At 45.9% G+C, this 16,185-nt stretch overlaps 3 protein-coding genes across 10 annotated transcripts; 2 read left to right on the forward strand and 1 right to left on the reverse strand.

Moving 5' to 3' along the window:
* Nucleotides 1-466: 466 nt before the first annotated feature.
* On the reverse strand, nucleotides 467-3,161 carry b3galt4 (UDP-Gal:betaGlcNAc beta 1,3-galactosyltransferase, polypeptide 4). Its single transcript, XM_068729734.1, has one exon. It carries the CDS (start codon nucleotides 2,482-2,484, stop codon nucleotides 1,369-1,371), a length of 1,116 nt encoding a protein of 371 aa, XP_068585835.1. The 5' UTR covers nucleotides 2,485-3,161; the 3' UTR covers nucleotides 467-1,368.
* A 1,567-nt stretch (nucleotides 3,162-4,728) lies between these two features.
* On the forward strand, nucleotides 4,729-14,151 carry nr2c2 (nuclear receptor subfamily 2, group C, member 2). 8 transcript variants are annotated; one of them, XM_068729642.1, is made up of 14 exons: nucleotides 4,729-6,408; nucleotides 6,651-6,746; nucleotides 6,900-7,100; nucleotides 7,176-7,281; nucleotides 7,431-7,610; nucleotides 7,802-7,958; nucleotides 8,083-8,173; nucleotides 8,847-8,992; nucleotides 9,140-9,317; nucleotides 9,678-9,799; nucleotides 9,905-10,044; nucleotides 10,819-10,956; nucleotides 11,064-11,169; nucleotides 12,149-14,151. In XM_068729642.1, the coding sequence occupies exons 1-14, from the start codon at nucleotides 6,349-6,351 to the stop codon at nucleotides 12,321-12,323; spliced, it is 1,896 nt and encodes a 631-aa protein (XP_068585743.1). In that variant the 5' UTR covers nucleotides 4,729-6,348; the 3' UTR covers nucleotides 12,324-14,151. The 8 variants fall into 8 exon arrangements, with proteins under 8 accessions (XP_068585743.1, XP_068585740.1, XP_068585741.1 ...); XM_068729639.1 differs by having other exon boundaries at nucleotides 6,670-6,746; nucleotides 7,431-7,643; XM_068729640.1 differs by having other exon boundaries at nucleotides 6,670-6,746.
* Nucleotides 14,152-14,613: 462 nt separating this feature from the next.
* On the forward strand, nucleotides 14,614-16,135 carry mrps25 (mitochondrial ribosomal protein S25). The gene is made up of 4 exons (XM_068729658.1): nucleotides 14,614-14,846; nucleotides 15,038-15,144; nucleotides 15,400-15,487; nucleotides 15,661-16,135. The coding sequence occupies exons 1-4, from the start codon at nucleotides 14,713-14,715 to the stop codon at nucleotides 15,848-15,850; spliced, it is 519 nt and encodes a 172-aa protein (XP_068585759.1). The 5' UTR covers nucleotides 14,614-14,712; the 3' UTR covers nucleotides 15,851-16,135.
* The last annotated feature ends 50 nt before the right edge of the window (nucleotides 16,136-16,185 follow it).

Here is a 16,185-nt window from a genome sequence, read left to right on the forward strand (position 1 = left end):
GATTGTTTTCGTGAGTCTTCTGCTTTTAGAAATGTCTGCATCGGTCTGTCTCTCTGAAATGTGGCGCTGGGTCTCTTTCAACCACATGAACCTGCTCACAAGGTGTTTGGATTATCTCGAGTAAGTGGATCATGATTTCTATAAGGAGACATTACGGTTGAGTTTATCAAACATACTTTTTGGAGCGTCATAGTTTCATATATTGGAGAGAAGGCAGACGTCTAATAAGCAGCTGATAAAACGATGTAGATAAACTGAACAGCTAAGAGAACAAATGTTTGGAGTGAACTGTTTCTTAAGGAGAAAGAGGACTGAAGTCAGGAGGCAATGACTTCACCCACTTCTTTCTGTTTGTGACCAAAGTAATGAAACACCAGCTGGTTCTCCAAGTGTCACATTGTGCATAAAGCCCATGTTGAAACGAACCACTGTGGGCTCATGTGTACAAAGAGGACATCAGGCGAGCGTGAGACAGAGCGGTTTATTTGATTCAAACATGATCCTGACTTCATCCTCTGTGTGGAGCAAAGACAGCTTCAGGGTTCATCCTGGGTTCATCATTACTTCAACATGTCGTCCAGACACGCTGTCGTTCACACTCTGCTTCATGTTTAATCTCACTATTACAGAGAAAAAGGAAATAAATACTGATATTCTAGTTGTGCATCATGTTAGTTAGAGCTTCCAGTTGATGTGAGGCAGCAGAATAACCGAGCCTCCAAATGCAGAAGATCAGAAGAACGGCCTTCAACCTCAAAACTGTCTAGCTGGTGGCGGGTTGCTCTTATCCTCATATCATCATTATTAAAAAAAAAAAAACCCACAATACTTAAAATGTCTTAATTTTCTGTTTTGAACATTAAAAGGTTTCAGCGAATAGATATTTGTGTTGTTCTTCCTCTATGAAGCCTGTGGTGTCGTAGTCTATTGTACTATTTGGAGCTTCATGCATTTAGACTAACAGCTACACTTCTAGTACCTGCACAGGTGTCACGAGGGCAGCAGAGATCTCAGGCTTGGTGTGTGTGTGTGTGTGTGTGTGTGTGTGTGTGTGTGTGTGTGTGTGTGTGTGTGTGTTCAGGTGCTCCGATGTTCCTCCCTGTGTACGATCAGCATGCCAGCGTTTGTTCTACATCTACAACATGTGACGGTGTAACAATGAAGGATGCTGTAACAGTCGAAAGAAAAGACCACACGGCCATCTGTTCTGCAAAAAGAAAGCTGATTAAATACATAAGTGTTTAAAAAAATAAAGCTCTAAAAAGTAAAATAATTAAGTGACATTTTACAGCCCGAAGAGCACTTGTGCTGTTCACAGTATTTGAAGCAAGGCACGGCCCCAGTGAGTCCACCTCTCGTCAGCCCCCCTCACAAACCCTGATCCAGGCCCAGAGCGGACCCCAGCATCGCCCTGACCTTGCAGAGCCCCAGAGACGCGCGTAGACTCAGCCAGGAGCAAGTGTGCGACGTGTGGACCACGGCCCAGTAGTGCAGCATCTCCCTGGGCGGGACGTGGTGGACGGACACCATGGCCTGATAGCAGCAGCGCCCGTATGGCACGCTCGGGCCGCCGGAGAAGAGCGGGCAGTGCGAGGGCAGCACTCCGGCCGTCCGGGCACACAAGCCAACGAACACGTCCTCGGGGGGCAGAGGTGTGGATAAAGGTGACGCAGAGGCGGCCAGGGAGATCTTGAGCAGTGCGGAGCGGGACAGGACATAGGCTGTGCCGCTGCAGTAGTCTGGGAAGACGGAGGGAGGGTAGGCCCCTGAGGGGAGGTAGTGCTTGCTCTCCGGGTCACGGTCCGGGGCCACATGGAGGTGCACCCTGCCGAGGTACAGGTCGCCCTGTTCGTAGGGGTTCCGGCTCTTGTTCAGGAAGTGCAGGAGGGCGCTGGGGTTGAACAGGACATCGTCGTCCACTTTGGCCATGAAATGAGCCTGAGGGCAGAACCGGCGGGCCCAGCCCAGCAGGGACAGGGTCTTCAGGGTGAGGTTGGAGTAGCTGTCCAGAAAACGGCCCTGGATCAGATCTCCTCGCTCTCTGGCCTCCTCTACCATCAGCTTGGCCAGCCCGGGGTCAGACGCCACGCCCACCATGAAGAGGGTCATGACCCGCAGGCCCCTCACCTCCACCTCCCCCCCCCAGGTGTCCCTGATGGCCTGGCGCGCCCTCTGGTTGGCAGGCGCCGAGGTAACCATGGTGATGAGGTAAGGCTTGGCACGCTGGCACACGAGCGGGCTGGGCATGAGCAGGAACTCCTCGGGTCGGGTGGGGGGGACGCTCTGCGGGGGGATGATGCCCGCGTGCGGCTCCACCGCCGTGTTCATGCCGATGGAGGTGACCCAGGACTCGATGAAGTCCACGAAGAGCAGCGCCAGCAGGGCCGCGCTCGCTGCCGCCGCGCACAGATAAGGCAGAACGCCGAACCGGTTCCCTCGCTTCCCAAACCGGGGCTTACATGCCCATAGTCCCCGTCCGACCATGACCGACCTCCACTACCGCTGCGCAGCTCCCGAAGACCGCCGCAGCTGCTATCGGCTGCAACTCGCTCTTGTCTCACCGATCCTGCTCAATGTCTCCACGGTTAAAATCCGTGCGCCATCACTATGCGCGTCTTCTGCTCTCGATCTCCTTTATGCGGGTAACGCGCAGCAGCAGCAGCAGCTGGAGCAGAGCGACCCGCCTCGGGTGAGGATGCGGTGAAAGGAGCTGGTATCCTTGTGTTGATGCTGCAGCCCAGTCCGGTTTTCACAAAAGCGGGATATGCAGCTGCGCAAATAAAACGGTCGATTCGGCAGCAGCCCGGGGCTGCATCTGCCCTGATTCTTTACAGTGTGACGTTGGAGCTCTACTCAGAGGTCGACTGAGGCGTCAGATACAAATACAATGTGCCAAACGATCAGAAGTATAGAGTATGAAGTGGTAACCCGCGTTCTGACGCTCTCTGGTGAGCGGGGTTGCTGTCATCAAGCGGAGGATCATATAGCTCACATCGACCGGGACATCCGGAGCACTCTTGTCTTTCCTTATCCACTAATGGTGACCTGCTACAGAGGGCTTTATGTGTGCATGCTCCGCATTTACTAATATGTAGATTCCACTGTTTGGCTGTAAATTATTAAATATTATAATAGATCCTACTCTAATCTATCGATGTGAAACTGTATTGTACTCTAGCTAAAAGCCTCAGATTCCGATTATAGAGCTGCAATATGGGCAAATAATGGCGACGCATCTCTTCTATAGGGATGGGATCTACATGATCTACATGATCTAAATGATCTAAATGATCCACTGTAGCCAGTTATGCAATCACTTTACAAACATTAAACCAAGTGAGGGGGAAACAGACCAATCCAAGTGCTTTTATTTTGTTACGTGTTGGTATTATTATTGTTCATCGCGGTCATCTGAATATGAATGTCTGCTGTGCACTTATTGTTCTCCTGCACAACCAGTAATATCACAGCTGGTGGTGCAGGGCGACATCTGGCGGCCATTCAGAGGTACTTTATTTTAGGTTGGACCATAACGTCCTAATATTTCCATAAAACATTAGAGATGGTCATGTAAATGCAGGCACATGTGATTCTCTGTACTGCAGAGGTCTAACCAAATGCACCACTGGAAAGAAACGTAGACGAGTGACTCATCTGATTATTGAATATGTTATTTAGATGTTGATGGGGACAGCGTTGTTAACACAACCACATTATCCTAATTCATTTAAATACAAACGATCCAGAGGCAAATAGGTACGCTGTTGTTACACATGTAAATACTCTGCTTTGTGCAATGATTTGTGTCTGATGTGTTTTTCCACACAAACATTTAAATAAAACACTATTAACACACTGATTTTTGGAACCAGATTGCATTTGTGTTAAATGCATGAATACAAGTTAATGTGCCTTCTTTTTCCTACTGGAAAAAACACATTATTTATTATATATATATATATATATATATATATATATATATATATATATATATATATATATATATATATATATTATGCTTACACTTATGATCTGTCTCTTGACAAAACTGCATGGCACAACCATGACAGAGAAATGTTGTTTGTCTGTATGTATGTATATATATATATATATATATATATATATATATATATATATATATATATATATGTATGTTGTAGCATAACTGGGCAAATTAATTGTTAAATTGTCTCAAATTACGGCGCGTATGAACAAAGGTGAGGGTCTGTGCTTTCATTGTTCTGTAAATTGCTTGGATTTGTTCCCTGTGATTACAAACCTGTAGCAAACATCTGGTAATTAGGGAACTTGACATCATTTTTTTGAATTTTTATTATAGAAATACACAGTATATAATAAGTGTACAGAAAAAAAGTCCTTCAAAAGTCAAAAGAACCTAAAACTTGAACACATGACAACATAATAATTTAAATTGCCTGTGGTCTTAACTGACAATTAAAAAATCCTTATAAAAATAAAAAAGACTTCTAAATGAGTCCAATGTGAATAAAAAGTTATATTTTATACATATTTCGAGTACCGTTTTATCATGATACATGTGTCCATGTTTCGTATTAATAACACATGGAAACACGCCTGTAAGTAGGCTATGCTTTTTATTTTATGTTAATTTAATAAATTGACAACAAAGTCCAAAGACAGTCAGACACGATGACGTCAGTCCAGTCTGGCTCGCGCCAAGGGCGGGTGGGGGGGATTGTTGGAGGCGCGCGAGGATGCGAGAGAGAGGAAGGAGGAGAGAAAAAAAAAGGAAAAACCTCAGCCATCATCAACGCGCTGGCGGTGCGGGGTCACGAACTATGACCTTTAACAGAAGAAAACCAAAACAAATATTTTTATAATATTTATAAATCTGTGCCCGCCGTGTCCCGGAGGTAAGTCTCAGTCCACGCATTGAAAACCGTAGAAAGCTCTCTTGAGATACCGGATGATAAAAGAGCGAAGCTAATTCCTCCTGCTAGCTTGTTAGCTCGTTAGCTAGCCGATGCGGAGCTCCCTTCCTGCCCGACTCCGGCAGCTCGGGATCCGGGGCAAGGACCGTGAAACGACTGGCGCTGATGTGCTTTAACAGACTGTGACTACAGACTACGAGTTTGTGACACTACTGGCGACGTTGAGAGAGACGTGTGCAGTCGGCTCGTGCTGCAGACGTTGAGAGAGACGGGTGCAGTCGACTCGTGCTGCAGCCGTTGATTGAAGTTTGCTTGTGTTAAAGTAGCTAGCTAGCTTAAACGGCTAGCTAACGTAGGAAAGCTACAGATGAACTCGACCCTTTTACCTTTGCCTTCTTGGGGACATAATACATGTTTTGAAATCACTATTACTTTATTCAACAAAGCTGCATTTTTTTACATTTACTTCCAGGATGTCAACAGTCGTCTTGGCTCTGACACCTGGAAAAAGAAAATTGCTCTCCCGATATATTTATCATAAGATTCGTCTCTCCAGTGTTATTATTGGCTGTCAGCCAGATTGTCCATTTTGTTCGGTGTTGTGACGCGTTGGTGGAGGGAGGAGTTGATGGACACTCTGTTAGACCAACCGGTGAAGAATAAGAGGCAGCAGGCTCCGCCCCTTTGGTCTGAGCATATGGAGCTGCTGCAGGCTCCGCCCCTTTGGTCTGAGCATATGGAGCTGCTGCAGGCTCATCAGTCAGTTTACTCACTTATGCTGTCAAAATGTGTTCCTTTTATTATAATTACAAATCAACAAAGATGGAGCCTATCTGTGCTAGGAGGCAATTGATGAATGGGAGTAGATGCTATCACTTAAATCTGCCCGAATGCATTGCAGTCACTCACATTTAATATAGAGTTTTATAGGTTTTAAAGCATAAATAGACTATATGCGATATGTCCATTTTATCAGATCAAAGTTAGATGTGGGAGAAAAAATATATAACCAGATGTTAACGACACAATATAGATATTTGTTTAATTTAAATTGTCTCTGTTGTTCATCACAATTAATTGATGGCGTGTGCAAACTTATGATTTTATGTTCTATATTGTTTTTATTTTGCTCTTTTTTTGTGACACCTTGTGTTTTTAACAGTGTGTCAAAAGCAATGGAGAAAAGCCGTAATCCCAACAACACACGTCTGCTACAGCACATAGATTCACATGAATCAGACAGAACGTCCCGTCTACAAATCATCAAGAGGATTCGTCACATATAAAACTTAGTATTTCAATCAACATCATCACGCGTCTGTATTTCTAAAGCCTTCGTAGCGTCGGCCATGCTCCTCTGTGACAGTTTGCACCTTTGTGGTTGATTATCTGTGGCATCTTTCCAAACAGACCTCACTAATGACCTTACATCATCATGACGACCAACCTCAATCTGCTCTCTCAGCAGAAAGTGGACTGTGAGCACGAGGCAGAGGTGAGCGGTGCAGAGGAGGACTTTCATGACATGTGTCTGAGTTGTCCCATATAACCCACAGGAAGTGTACAATACTGGGTTGTCTGAGCTTGGTGGATGCTGCCTTCCATAGACGAGTTCTCCAGACAGATAGACAAAAGTCTATGCCTTACACAAACTCAAGTTAAATACATGTGCGTCGCAGACTCATTAATCATAAGTTGTATGTGTTTAAGCTGGTTAAAATACATTTCAAACTGTAGGTGTCATCCCCTCCCTCAGACTCCACGATGAGCGAGTCTCCACAGCGCTTTCAGGTCGTCTCCACTGAGCCTGCCGCAACACCACAGCGAATACAGGTAACCGCTGCACTCTGCACATCGGTCGGCTTCAGAGAACGTATCTCTTCCAGCTTCGATGTCACTCTCTTCTTTTTAAACTTCGACCCTCATGTCGGTGCCTGTTGATCTCCACCTCTCCCTCTCTCTCTGTCCGTCTCCATCAATCCTCAGATTGTAACTGACCAGCAGACGGGTCAGAAGATCCAGATAGTGACGGCGATGAAGCCGTCCAGCGCTCCCAAGCAGCAGTTCATTCTGACTACAGCCGACAGCTCGGGGGGAGGTAAGGTCCTCCTGGCCTCACCGGACAGCCACAACACCAAGCAGCTCATCTTCACTGCTGCAGACAGCCTGATGCCAGGAAGGATACAGGTACAGACGCCCCATGATATCACCCGGGTTGCTATTATTGTGGTCTTGATATTTGTGTTTGACTTTGCTTTTCAGATCGTCACAGATCCAGTGTCAATGGAACGGTTATTAGGGCAGTCAGGGGACCTGAGCCGACCGCAGCCGGTGGAGTACTGTCTGGTGTGTGGGGACAAGGCCTCAGGTACCACAGCTTACAGTCGCATCACCTGTTGATGTGAGGATCTGGGTGTTTCATTTCTGGCTCATGTATCCGGATGTGTTTCGCTGCACACCCACCCACACACACAGTGACTCACACCGTCTTGACTAGTGTTCTCTCTGTGTGTTCAGGGCGTCACTACGGAGCGGTGAGCTGCGAGGGATGTAAAGGCTTCTTCAAGCGGAGCGTGAGGAAGCACCTGACGTACAGCTGCCGCAGTAAACAGGACTGCGTCATCAACAAACATCACCGCAACCGCTGCCAGTTCTGTCGCTTGAAGAAATGCCTTAACATGGGGATGAAGACTGACTGTGAGTTTGCATCCAAATCCAGAAACAAATCAGGTATTTTTAAGTTTTCTGCAGGTTTTGAAAAGTAAAGAAACATTCAGTTCCCCTCCAAAAAACAACCTTAAAAGGTAGTCTTAGTTATTCTTCCTTGACAAAGTGCCTGCCACAGACGGTCACAGTCGTGGTGACTGTTTCTCTTTGTTTGTTCTCAGCTGTCCAGAGTGAGAGAAAGCCCATCGACGTAGTGCCCAGAGAGAGGCACGCCAACTGTGCTGCCTCCACCCAGAAGATCTACATTCGCAAGGACCTGAACAGTCCGCTCATCGCAACGCCAACTTTTATCTCCGACACAGAGACAGACGGGTCCAGGTCAGTGGGACTCAGACCTGCAGACCAACCTCAGGCTCTGTTGTTCTGTCTCTCAGCTGATGATGTTGATGATGATGATGTGGTGTGAACCGGTTTTTGATGATGCTCTGTGTCTGGTGTGCAGGTCCAGCCTGCTGGACCAGGGCATGCTGGTTAATATCCAGCAGCCGGTCATCCAGAGTGATGGAACTTTGCTGCTGGCCACTGACTCAAAGGTACAGCTGCTACTGCGGTTCCAGGAAATATCACATGTGCTTGTGTGTTCTGCTGCTGTTCTCAGAAGGGTTTGTTGCATTGTGAGGCTGCTTTATTTGGTGCTTTTATAGTATTATGGGGTCAACAAAATAAAAGGTTTCAGCTTGAAAACCTGTGAACCTGTTTTCATTCATCATACTGGGTATTATCTCACAGCGCACATTTTAATCTCTTTCTATGTTTACACTCTATGTAAGCACGGAGCCTCTAGTATGAACAGAAAGTATGAAGAAGAAAAGCTAAATATGGAGCTGCGGATGGCTGGAAGATGTCTGCTCTGTCTGCTCCACAGTGAAGCTCACTTTAATATCACAGCAGTCCCGAGTCAGGACTACAGGTTAAGCCACAACATGTAAAACACGACTCCAGTGATAATAAAGAGAGCTCCCTGAAGTTTACAATGGATCTGTAGACAGCAGGAGCGTGGAGCTGCTCAAACTGCAACACAGACCACAGATTCCAGGCTAGAATCTGTCTTAATCTGTACAGTGTTTTCCATTTTAATACGTTTTAAGAAGCATCTGTCGTTCCATGTGGTTGCAGGCAACACATTATTATGATTTGCTCCGGTTTCGGATCACCTATTCTGTGCCTGTGGTGTTTGATGGAAAAATAATCTGCTTTCGTCCTCAGATGGACCCTGGCCAGGGGGACTTGGGGACACTTGCCAATGTGGTGACATCACTGGCCAACCTGAGCGACTCACTGAGAGAGAATCTAAACAACGGTGATACCTCAGACAGCCAGCAGGAGGAGCAGTCCACCAGCGAGATAACACGGTCAGTGAGCAGTGCACAGCGAATACATTTGTGTTGAAGTTGCACAGAGTTTTCTGTCAAAGCAGGTTGTTTAAAGGTGTGTGTGTGTGTGTGTGTGTGTGTGTGTGTGTGTGTGTGTGTGTGTGTGTGTGTGTGTGTGTGTCACAGTGCCTTTGACACCCTGGCCAAAGTCTTCAACCCGTCTGAAGTAGGCGTCGGACAGAGTCTGGCCGATAAGCCGCAGTGTGTCAGTGGAACAACCATCCAGCTGATTGGTCGAGACCAGGAGACGCCCATCATCGAGGTGGAAGGACCGCTGCTCACAGACAGCCATGTCGGCTTTAAGGTGGGTGGAGTCAACTCGTACAACTGTTGTTAAATAACACACACACACACACACACACACACACAGATTTGATATTTATTATCAATGAGTTGACTGAGTTGTACACAAGAGAGGTAAGGGGCTTAGTTTGCATGGCAGCTGGGTTCTCACGATGTCCCGAGATCACAAGATCACATTATCACTCGATGATGACAATGGCGGCTCCCAAAGAGGTTAGCGTAGATGCTGCAATAGCATGAATAGTATCGGAACTGGAGAGTATTTCTTTACTTAAAGAAGAGCAAAGAACAACTCTAAAATCTCCTCCCGACTCATCATTTTCTCTCACATGTCCTCTTTGGTCTTTTCCTCTTCTTCTAGCTGACCATGCCCAGCCCCATACCCGAGTATCTGAACGTCCACTACATCTGTGAGTCAGCATCCAGACTTCTCTTCCTCTCCATGCACTGGGCGAGGTCCATCCCTGCCTTCTCAGCTCTTGGGTAAGAATGCGTTGGACACGGGGAGACTTAAATCACGCCGTGGCGCCGCTGCCTGTCTGTGCGTCCTCACACGGTTCTATTTCTTTCCGCCTCTGTCGCTCTCAGTCAGGAGGCAAACACCAGCTTGGTGCGAGCCTGCTGGAATGAGCTGTTCACTCTGGGTCTCGCTCAGTGCGCTCACGAGATGAACCTGTCGACCATCCTCGCTGCCATCATCAACCACCTCCAGAGCAGCATCCAGGACGGTATGGACCTCAGACCTCGCCATCACTTCTCAGTAGGACACACACACACACATTTGAAACGGGAGTAAAGAAATGTGATTTGTTTTGGTTCTTTTGCTGTGGCAGTGTCTTAAATGTGCATTCTCTCTATTGGCCAGCAGGGGGCGACTCCTGCTATGAGAAAATGACTAAAACCTCAAAAGTTTAGTCAGAGCTTCATGTGTTAAAGCTGCATTCTCTCTAGTGTCCACCAGGGGGCGACTCCTCTGGTTGTATAGAAGTCTAGTCTAAAATGACTCTACTTCTCTCTTGATTTATTCCCTCAGTAAACATTGTAAACATGAGTTTATGGTCTCAATCTCTAGTTTACAGTCTTCTTCAATACAGCATGATGTTCATTTAGTACATTATGCTCCATTTAGAGTCAAACAGACCATAAAGCAGGGGATGCTTTAGGGGCGGGGCTACACGCTGATTGACAGGTCTCTACCAGAGACGTATACGCCGTCTCTACGTCACTCCTCCTCAGTCCAGATATGGTAACAAAATAGCCAAGATGGCGACGGCCAAAATGCTGAACTCGAGGCTTCATAACATCAGTCCACAAACCAATAGATGACGTCACCATGACTACGTCCACTTCTTACACAGTCTGTGGCCTGATAGGATAAAGTGGTGAAGTTATCACACACTGCAACTATGAGGAGGCAATTCTAGTTTGTTGAAGAGACTTTCCTGGTTACATGAGTAAATTATGAATTATGAAAGTACATCAAACATTCTCTTCTCTCTCAGACAAGCTTTCGGGGGAGAGGGTGAAGCAGGTGATGGAGCACATTTGGAAGTTCCAGGAGTTCTGTAACAGCATGACGAGGTTGGAGACTGACAGCTACGAATATGCCTACCTGAAAGCAATCGTGTTGTTCAGCCCAGGTGAGTTAACAACACACACTCAAATACAAATAATGAGTGTAAGAATGAGTGTAATTGAGTGTGTGTGTGTGTGTGTGTGTGTGTGTGTGTGTGTGTGTGTGTGACAGATCATCCAGGTGTGGACAGCAGTGGGCAGATTGAGAAGTTCCAGGAGAAAGCCCTGATGGAGCTGCAGGACTACGTGCAGAAAAGCTACCCAGAGGACACCTACAGGTACAACCACACCTCCGTCAGCTCACCCCCCCACTGTCTGTAGTAAGACACAGGGAGTTACAGCTGCTGGCAGTTAAACAGGTTTAACCATACATGTAGTTTAATCTTCACAGTAGTGAGATTATTGGATATTATGAGTTGGTAAAGATGTATCCACATATTTGTTTAAATTGGTGTGAGAATCAAAAACCAATAAACTACCAGTTATGAATTCTAGCTCTCTTTATTACTTTGCTGTATTGTTTCTTCAAACGCAGTGATGAGTTCAAACAGTCCATAAGATCACATGACGTGTTTCAAGTAGCTGTAGTTTCAAGATGAAGTGAAGTGATGAACGTCTGAAGGTGTGTTTGTATTATTCTTTATGACGCAAAATCTCCAAAAGCAATCAAATAACAATCATGAGACAAAACACAGACATCAGTCAGTCAAGTCATTCCTCCTGTCCTCTAGTCATCTGTCCTTTGTCCTCCTGTCCTCTAGTACTCTGTCCTCCGGTCCTCTGTCCTCTAGTCCTTCTGTCCTTTGTCCTCTAGTCCTCCTGTCCTTTGTCCTCCTGTCCTCTAGTCCTCTGTCCTTTGTCCTCCTGTCCTCTAGTACTCTGTCCTCCTGTCCGCTAGTCCTCCTGTCCTCTAGTCATCCAGTCCTCTGGTCCTCTGGTCCTCTGTCCTCTTGTCCTTTGTCCTCTAGTCCTCCTGTACTCCTGTCCTCTGGTCCTCTTGTCCCCCTGTCCTCCTCCCTGTCCTGATGGGATTCACTTAGACTCTGCTGCTAGAGAGAGGAGGACAGAGGACAGGATGTAAAGCTAGACTTCCACACAGAGGAACGTTTACACACTAGATCATCACTGAATATGAAAAGGGTCTAGAAGAGAGAGAACGCTGCGCTTACAACAAAACCTCACTTTCATAATAAAACCAATCAAAAGAGGAGATATGAGCACGTCTCTGCCTGTCTCGTGGTGCGCTCGTGTCTCCAGGTTGACCCGTATCCTGACTCGTCTCCCGGCCCTGCGCCTCATGAACTCGGGCATCACGGAGGAGCTCTTCTTCACCGGCCTGATAGGGAACGTCTCCATCGACAGCATCATCCCGTACATCCTCAAGATGGAGACGGCCGAGTACAACAGCCAGGACTGTGACCCCGCAGAATGACGGCCTCTCGCTGCAGCGCTCACTTCAGGTACTCTTCTTCTTCTGCGTCTCCAGTCATTCAGGACTCCTTGTAGATCAAGATAATCCAGGATCGGAAAGCCAGGACGACGGTTGGAATGTTTCGAGGAGCGGACGCGGCGCTCTGGAACTCTGGAAGGCTCTGAACTGGGTCTGAGCTGAAGGGAAGAGGAGTCCTCTGCAGCTGGTCTCGTCTCCTTCAGCGTCTCCAGTGGCACTTCAGGCCGATCGCGTAGAGACGAGGACTCGGCCTTTCAAATGGTGTCGTCTTTTCTGAGCCTTCCCACGCTCTCATGTTGATCACACACATAGTTCAGCTTCAGCTTATAGACGAGCTGTTTCAACACGTCCAAACAGAACCCAACACGAGGAAGTCTAAAGATGAAGGTAAAGCTGAGTACCTACTTTTGAAGTGTACTTTAAAGCTGTACATTACTTGTTTGTGTTTGTATTTGGTAAATTGGCATAAAAAAAAACCCAAACCGGTATTTTAAACATCGACACCGCTTCCTCAGAGGCGTCGAGACGTTAATGTACAGCTCTTGACTTTCAATACCTTTAAATGATAGAAGGAACTCCAATCAGGTACAGAAACAATCTCAAACCTCAACGAATTGATCCTGAATCTGCTCCATCGACCACACAGTGCATTACAACGTGACCCACGTCCATTTCATCCAAACCATGACCTCTCAGAGGGTTTCATGTCTCCACGTTGAGGTTCATTTCTTCATCATGAATGTGTTAATATAACCGGTGCAATCGCCCCATCCCTGTCCCCTCTACGACAATCACTGGTTTGTGTTTTCCGTCTGTCCCACCACTTTCAATCTGCATTTTGTTACGTGTATTTATCAGCATTCGTTTCTTGTGAAGGAGCTCGACCGTCTCAAAGGTTTTGGGTTGATGAATGTTGCGTTTGTGTGTAGCCAGGCTACTGTTTTTGTACTTTGTGTTTGTACTCCGCTAACTGCACATCAGTCAGCTTCTGTGTTCATGCTGACTAAAACTTTGTGTTTTCTATGTTTTCTAAAATGTTTAATTTGTTGTGAACAAATTAGCGTGTTGCATACTAAGTGTACTTAAAGTACTTTTGGGCAGGTTTCCCCGTCGGCTCAGCGATAGTTTAATGCTTCAGAATATGCGTCCGCAGCATCGTGAATGATAACGGGAGTGTAAAGAAGGATTATGTCTCGTGAAATATATATATATATATATATATATATATATATATATATATATATATATGTATATGTATATATATGTATGTCCCCTGTAATATTTGGGGTTTTAAACCCACACAGACTGTTTGTAACGGCGCTGTTGTGAGATCACCTTTGTACATGTAGTTTCATTAAATGAGTGCATGATGTTTTTAAGGCGGGTTTTATAATCATGTCGCTGTCTGCCCTGATAAGGAGCATTGTTATCAATTTTATAGTGCATCGCAGTGCATGAAGAAGTTGCTTATGTGCATTTTATTAAATGCTGTATGACAAAATGTTAATTTAAATGTTGTGGCTTTAAAATATTAACACAGTAGAGGGTATTAGATGAGTCGGCTGTGCTTTCAGTTTTATACTTTGTAAACGTACCGTTCTGCTCTGTATGTGTCATTTCTTCAAACGTTGAGATTGAGAAACAACATCCATGTTTTGCTGAAGTTTTGTCACAACCCCACATTTCTACCTCACACCGATGAAGATATAAAGCCGATGTAATAACGACGGAGCTCCTGTATCAGCATTCCAGCCTCTGAGGCGGGCTTCTGTGAGGCTATTAAAGGAATAAACAATGACGTATGAAACACGACGAGTCTCTTCTTTATGATGCTTGAACTCGACTGTACTCGCGTCATTCAAATTCAATTCATTCATCATGTTGTTTATTTTTATTATTTATTTTCTTATTTTAGATATTTTTATTTGTTATTCTCAGACTTAAGGATTTTTGTTCGACCTTGATGTTTGTAAACGTTCAAACAATTCAAAGCGGTTTTAAAAAACAATAGAAGTAAGAATTTTATTTTTCTTGTTTTTGCAACAATTCCTTGTTTTATTTTGTTTCTCATGTGAATATTTTGTCTAATTAAGTCTTCAAAATGATATGTTTTAAAGAACGAAGTTGTTTTCATTGATTTGAGATAACCCTGTTTTTATTTATATCGTTTATTGTAGTTTTATTTTGTTTCTGAGGCAGAATATATATGTTTTTTTAGTTTAATAACATGTAAAGTATGACTTGTCCCTGCCATCCTTCTGGTCGCTCATCTGACGTCATCAACAGGCGCCTCTCCTCCCCGGCTCTCTCGCTCTCTCTGGTGGGTCTTCGGTGGGTTTTGTAAACACGAACTCAAAGAGGGACTTTTAAAATGCCGATGAAAGGACGGTTTCCGATCAGGAGGACTCTGGAGTACCTGCAGAAGGGAGACATCATCTTCAAGAACCGAGTGAAGATCATGACGGTGAACTACAACACGCACGGAGAGCTCAGCGACGGAGCAAGGTCAGAGCTAACGGCTAACGGCTAACACACCGCTACATGTCCTCACAGCGACGTGAAGAACCACAGAAATGTGGAATTATTTCTCCAGTTTTCCTTATAGATAAATAATAATGAGACAATACTGTGAATGTAAATGTACCAGCTGTCGCGTGCTCTTCTTAAACGTTCACTTTCTCTTTGTTGTTTTGCAGGAAGTTTGTGTTCTTCAATATTCCTCGGATTCAGTACAAAAACCAGTGGCTCCAAATAATGATGTTCAAGAATATGACGCCATCACCGTTCCTGAAGTTCTACCTGGGTGAGTGTTATTCTGTTTGATGCGCAGGAGACGTTCTCCGTCAGGAAGGCTTCATTTCAACTCTGAACACCTTTTCTGAACGATAAGTGTTTGAAGCCTGAACTAAAGGACAGTTCTGGTAGAAACCATTAAGGGAAAACTCCTCCCATGTGCTCGTCTGACCCGCATTAATATCATCATCATCATCATCATCATCATCATCATGATGATGTATTGTATCAAGCTGGCGCTGACATGCTGTCTCTCTCTTTGCAGACGATGGGGAGCAGGTTGTGATGGACGTGGAAGGAAAAGACCACAAAGAAATCTCACAACATGTCAAGAAGATTCTGGGAAAATCAGAGTAAGATGTTCAACAGTGTCTCCTGGTTCAGATGCTTCTGACTGTTTATGTTGAGAGATTACACGTCAACATCAAGTGATGAAAGCTGGATCACAGCTGATAACACACACAGATTAGCAGCCCTGCCTGTGACGACCCACCAACACTGATGTAATCCGCTCTCTGTTTTACAGAGACGTGTTACAAGCCGAGGCTCTGGCCAAGATGCAGGCCTCCAACCCGGCTAACTTCGGGCCCAGAAAGTACTGTCTGAGGGAGTGCGTGTGCGAGGTGGAGGGCCAGGTGCCGTGTCCAGGCAGCACGCCGCTGCCCAGAGAGATGACGGGGAAATATCGCGCCCAGATGGCGGCGGCGCAGGAGTGAGGAGGAGGAGAGCCGTGGATTCACGGGACAGTGCCGACCCACTGCGGTGTCACGGTTTGATTCTGTACGACTGCATAAAAAGGACTGCGGCGTTGCAGATGTAAATAGGAGTCACTGCATGGACGCTGGCCGGACGCTCCGGTCCACCGAGCAGCAGCGGGAAATGATCGACACACAACGTTGTTTTGGACTCTTGGGTCTGGTGAAGAATCCACCCACACCCCCACACACCCACACACACACACACAGCTGCAATGTAAACTAATAAAAGTGATTTGCCTGTGAGGCTGCAGTGATCACTGTGTGAACAAAACCACAACATGTGATGCGAGAAG

The sequence above is a fragment of the Cebidichthys violaceus genome, unplaced genomic scaffold, assembly GCF_023349555.1.
Source record: "Cebidichthys violaceus isolate CVI_PGR_0920_01 unplaced genomic scaffold, fCebVio1.0.p SCAF_47, whole genome shotgun sequence".
Taxonomy (NCBI): Eukaryota; Metazoa; Chordata; class Actinopteri; order Perciformes; family Stichaeidae; genus Cebidichthys; species Cebidichthys violaceus.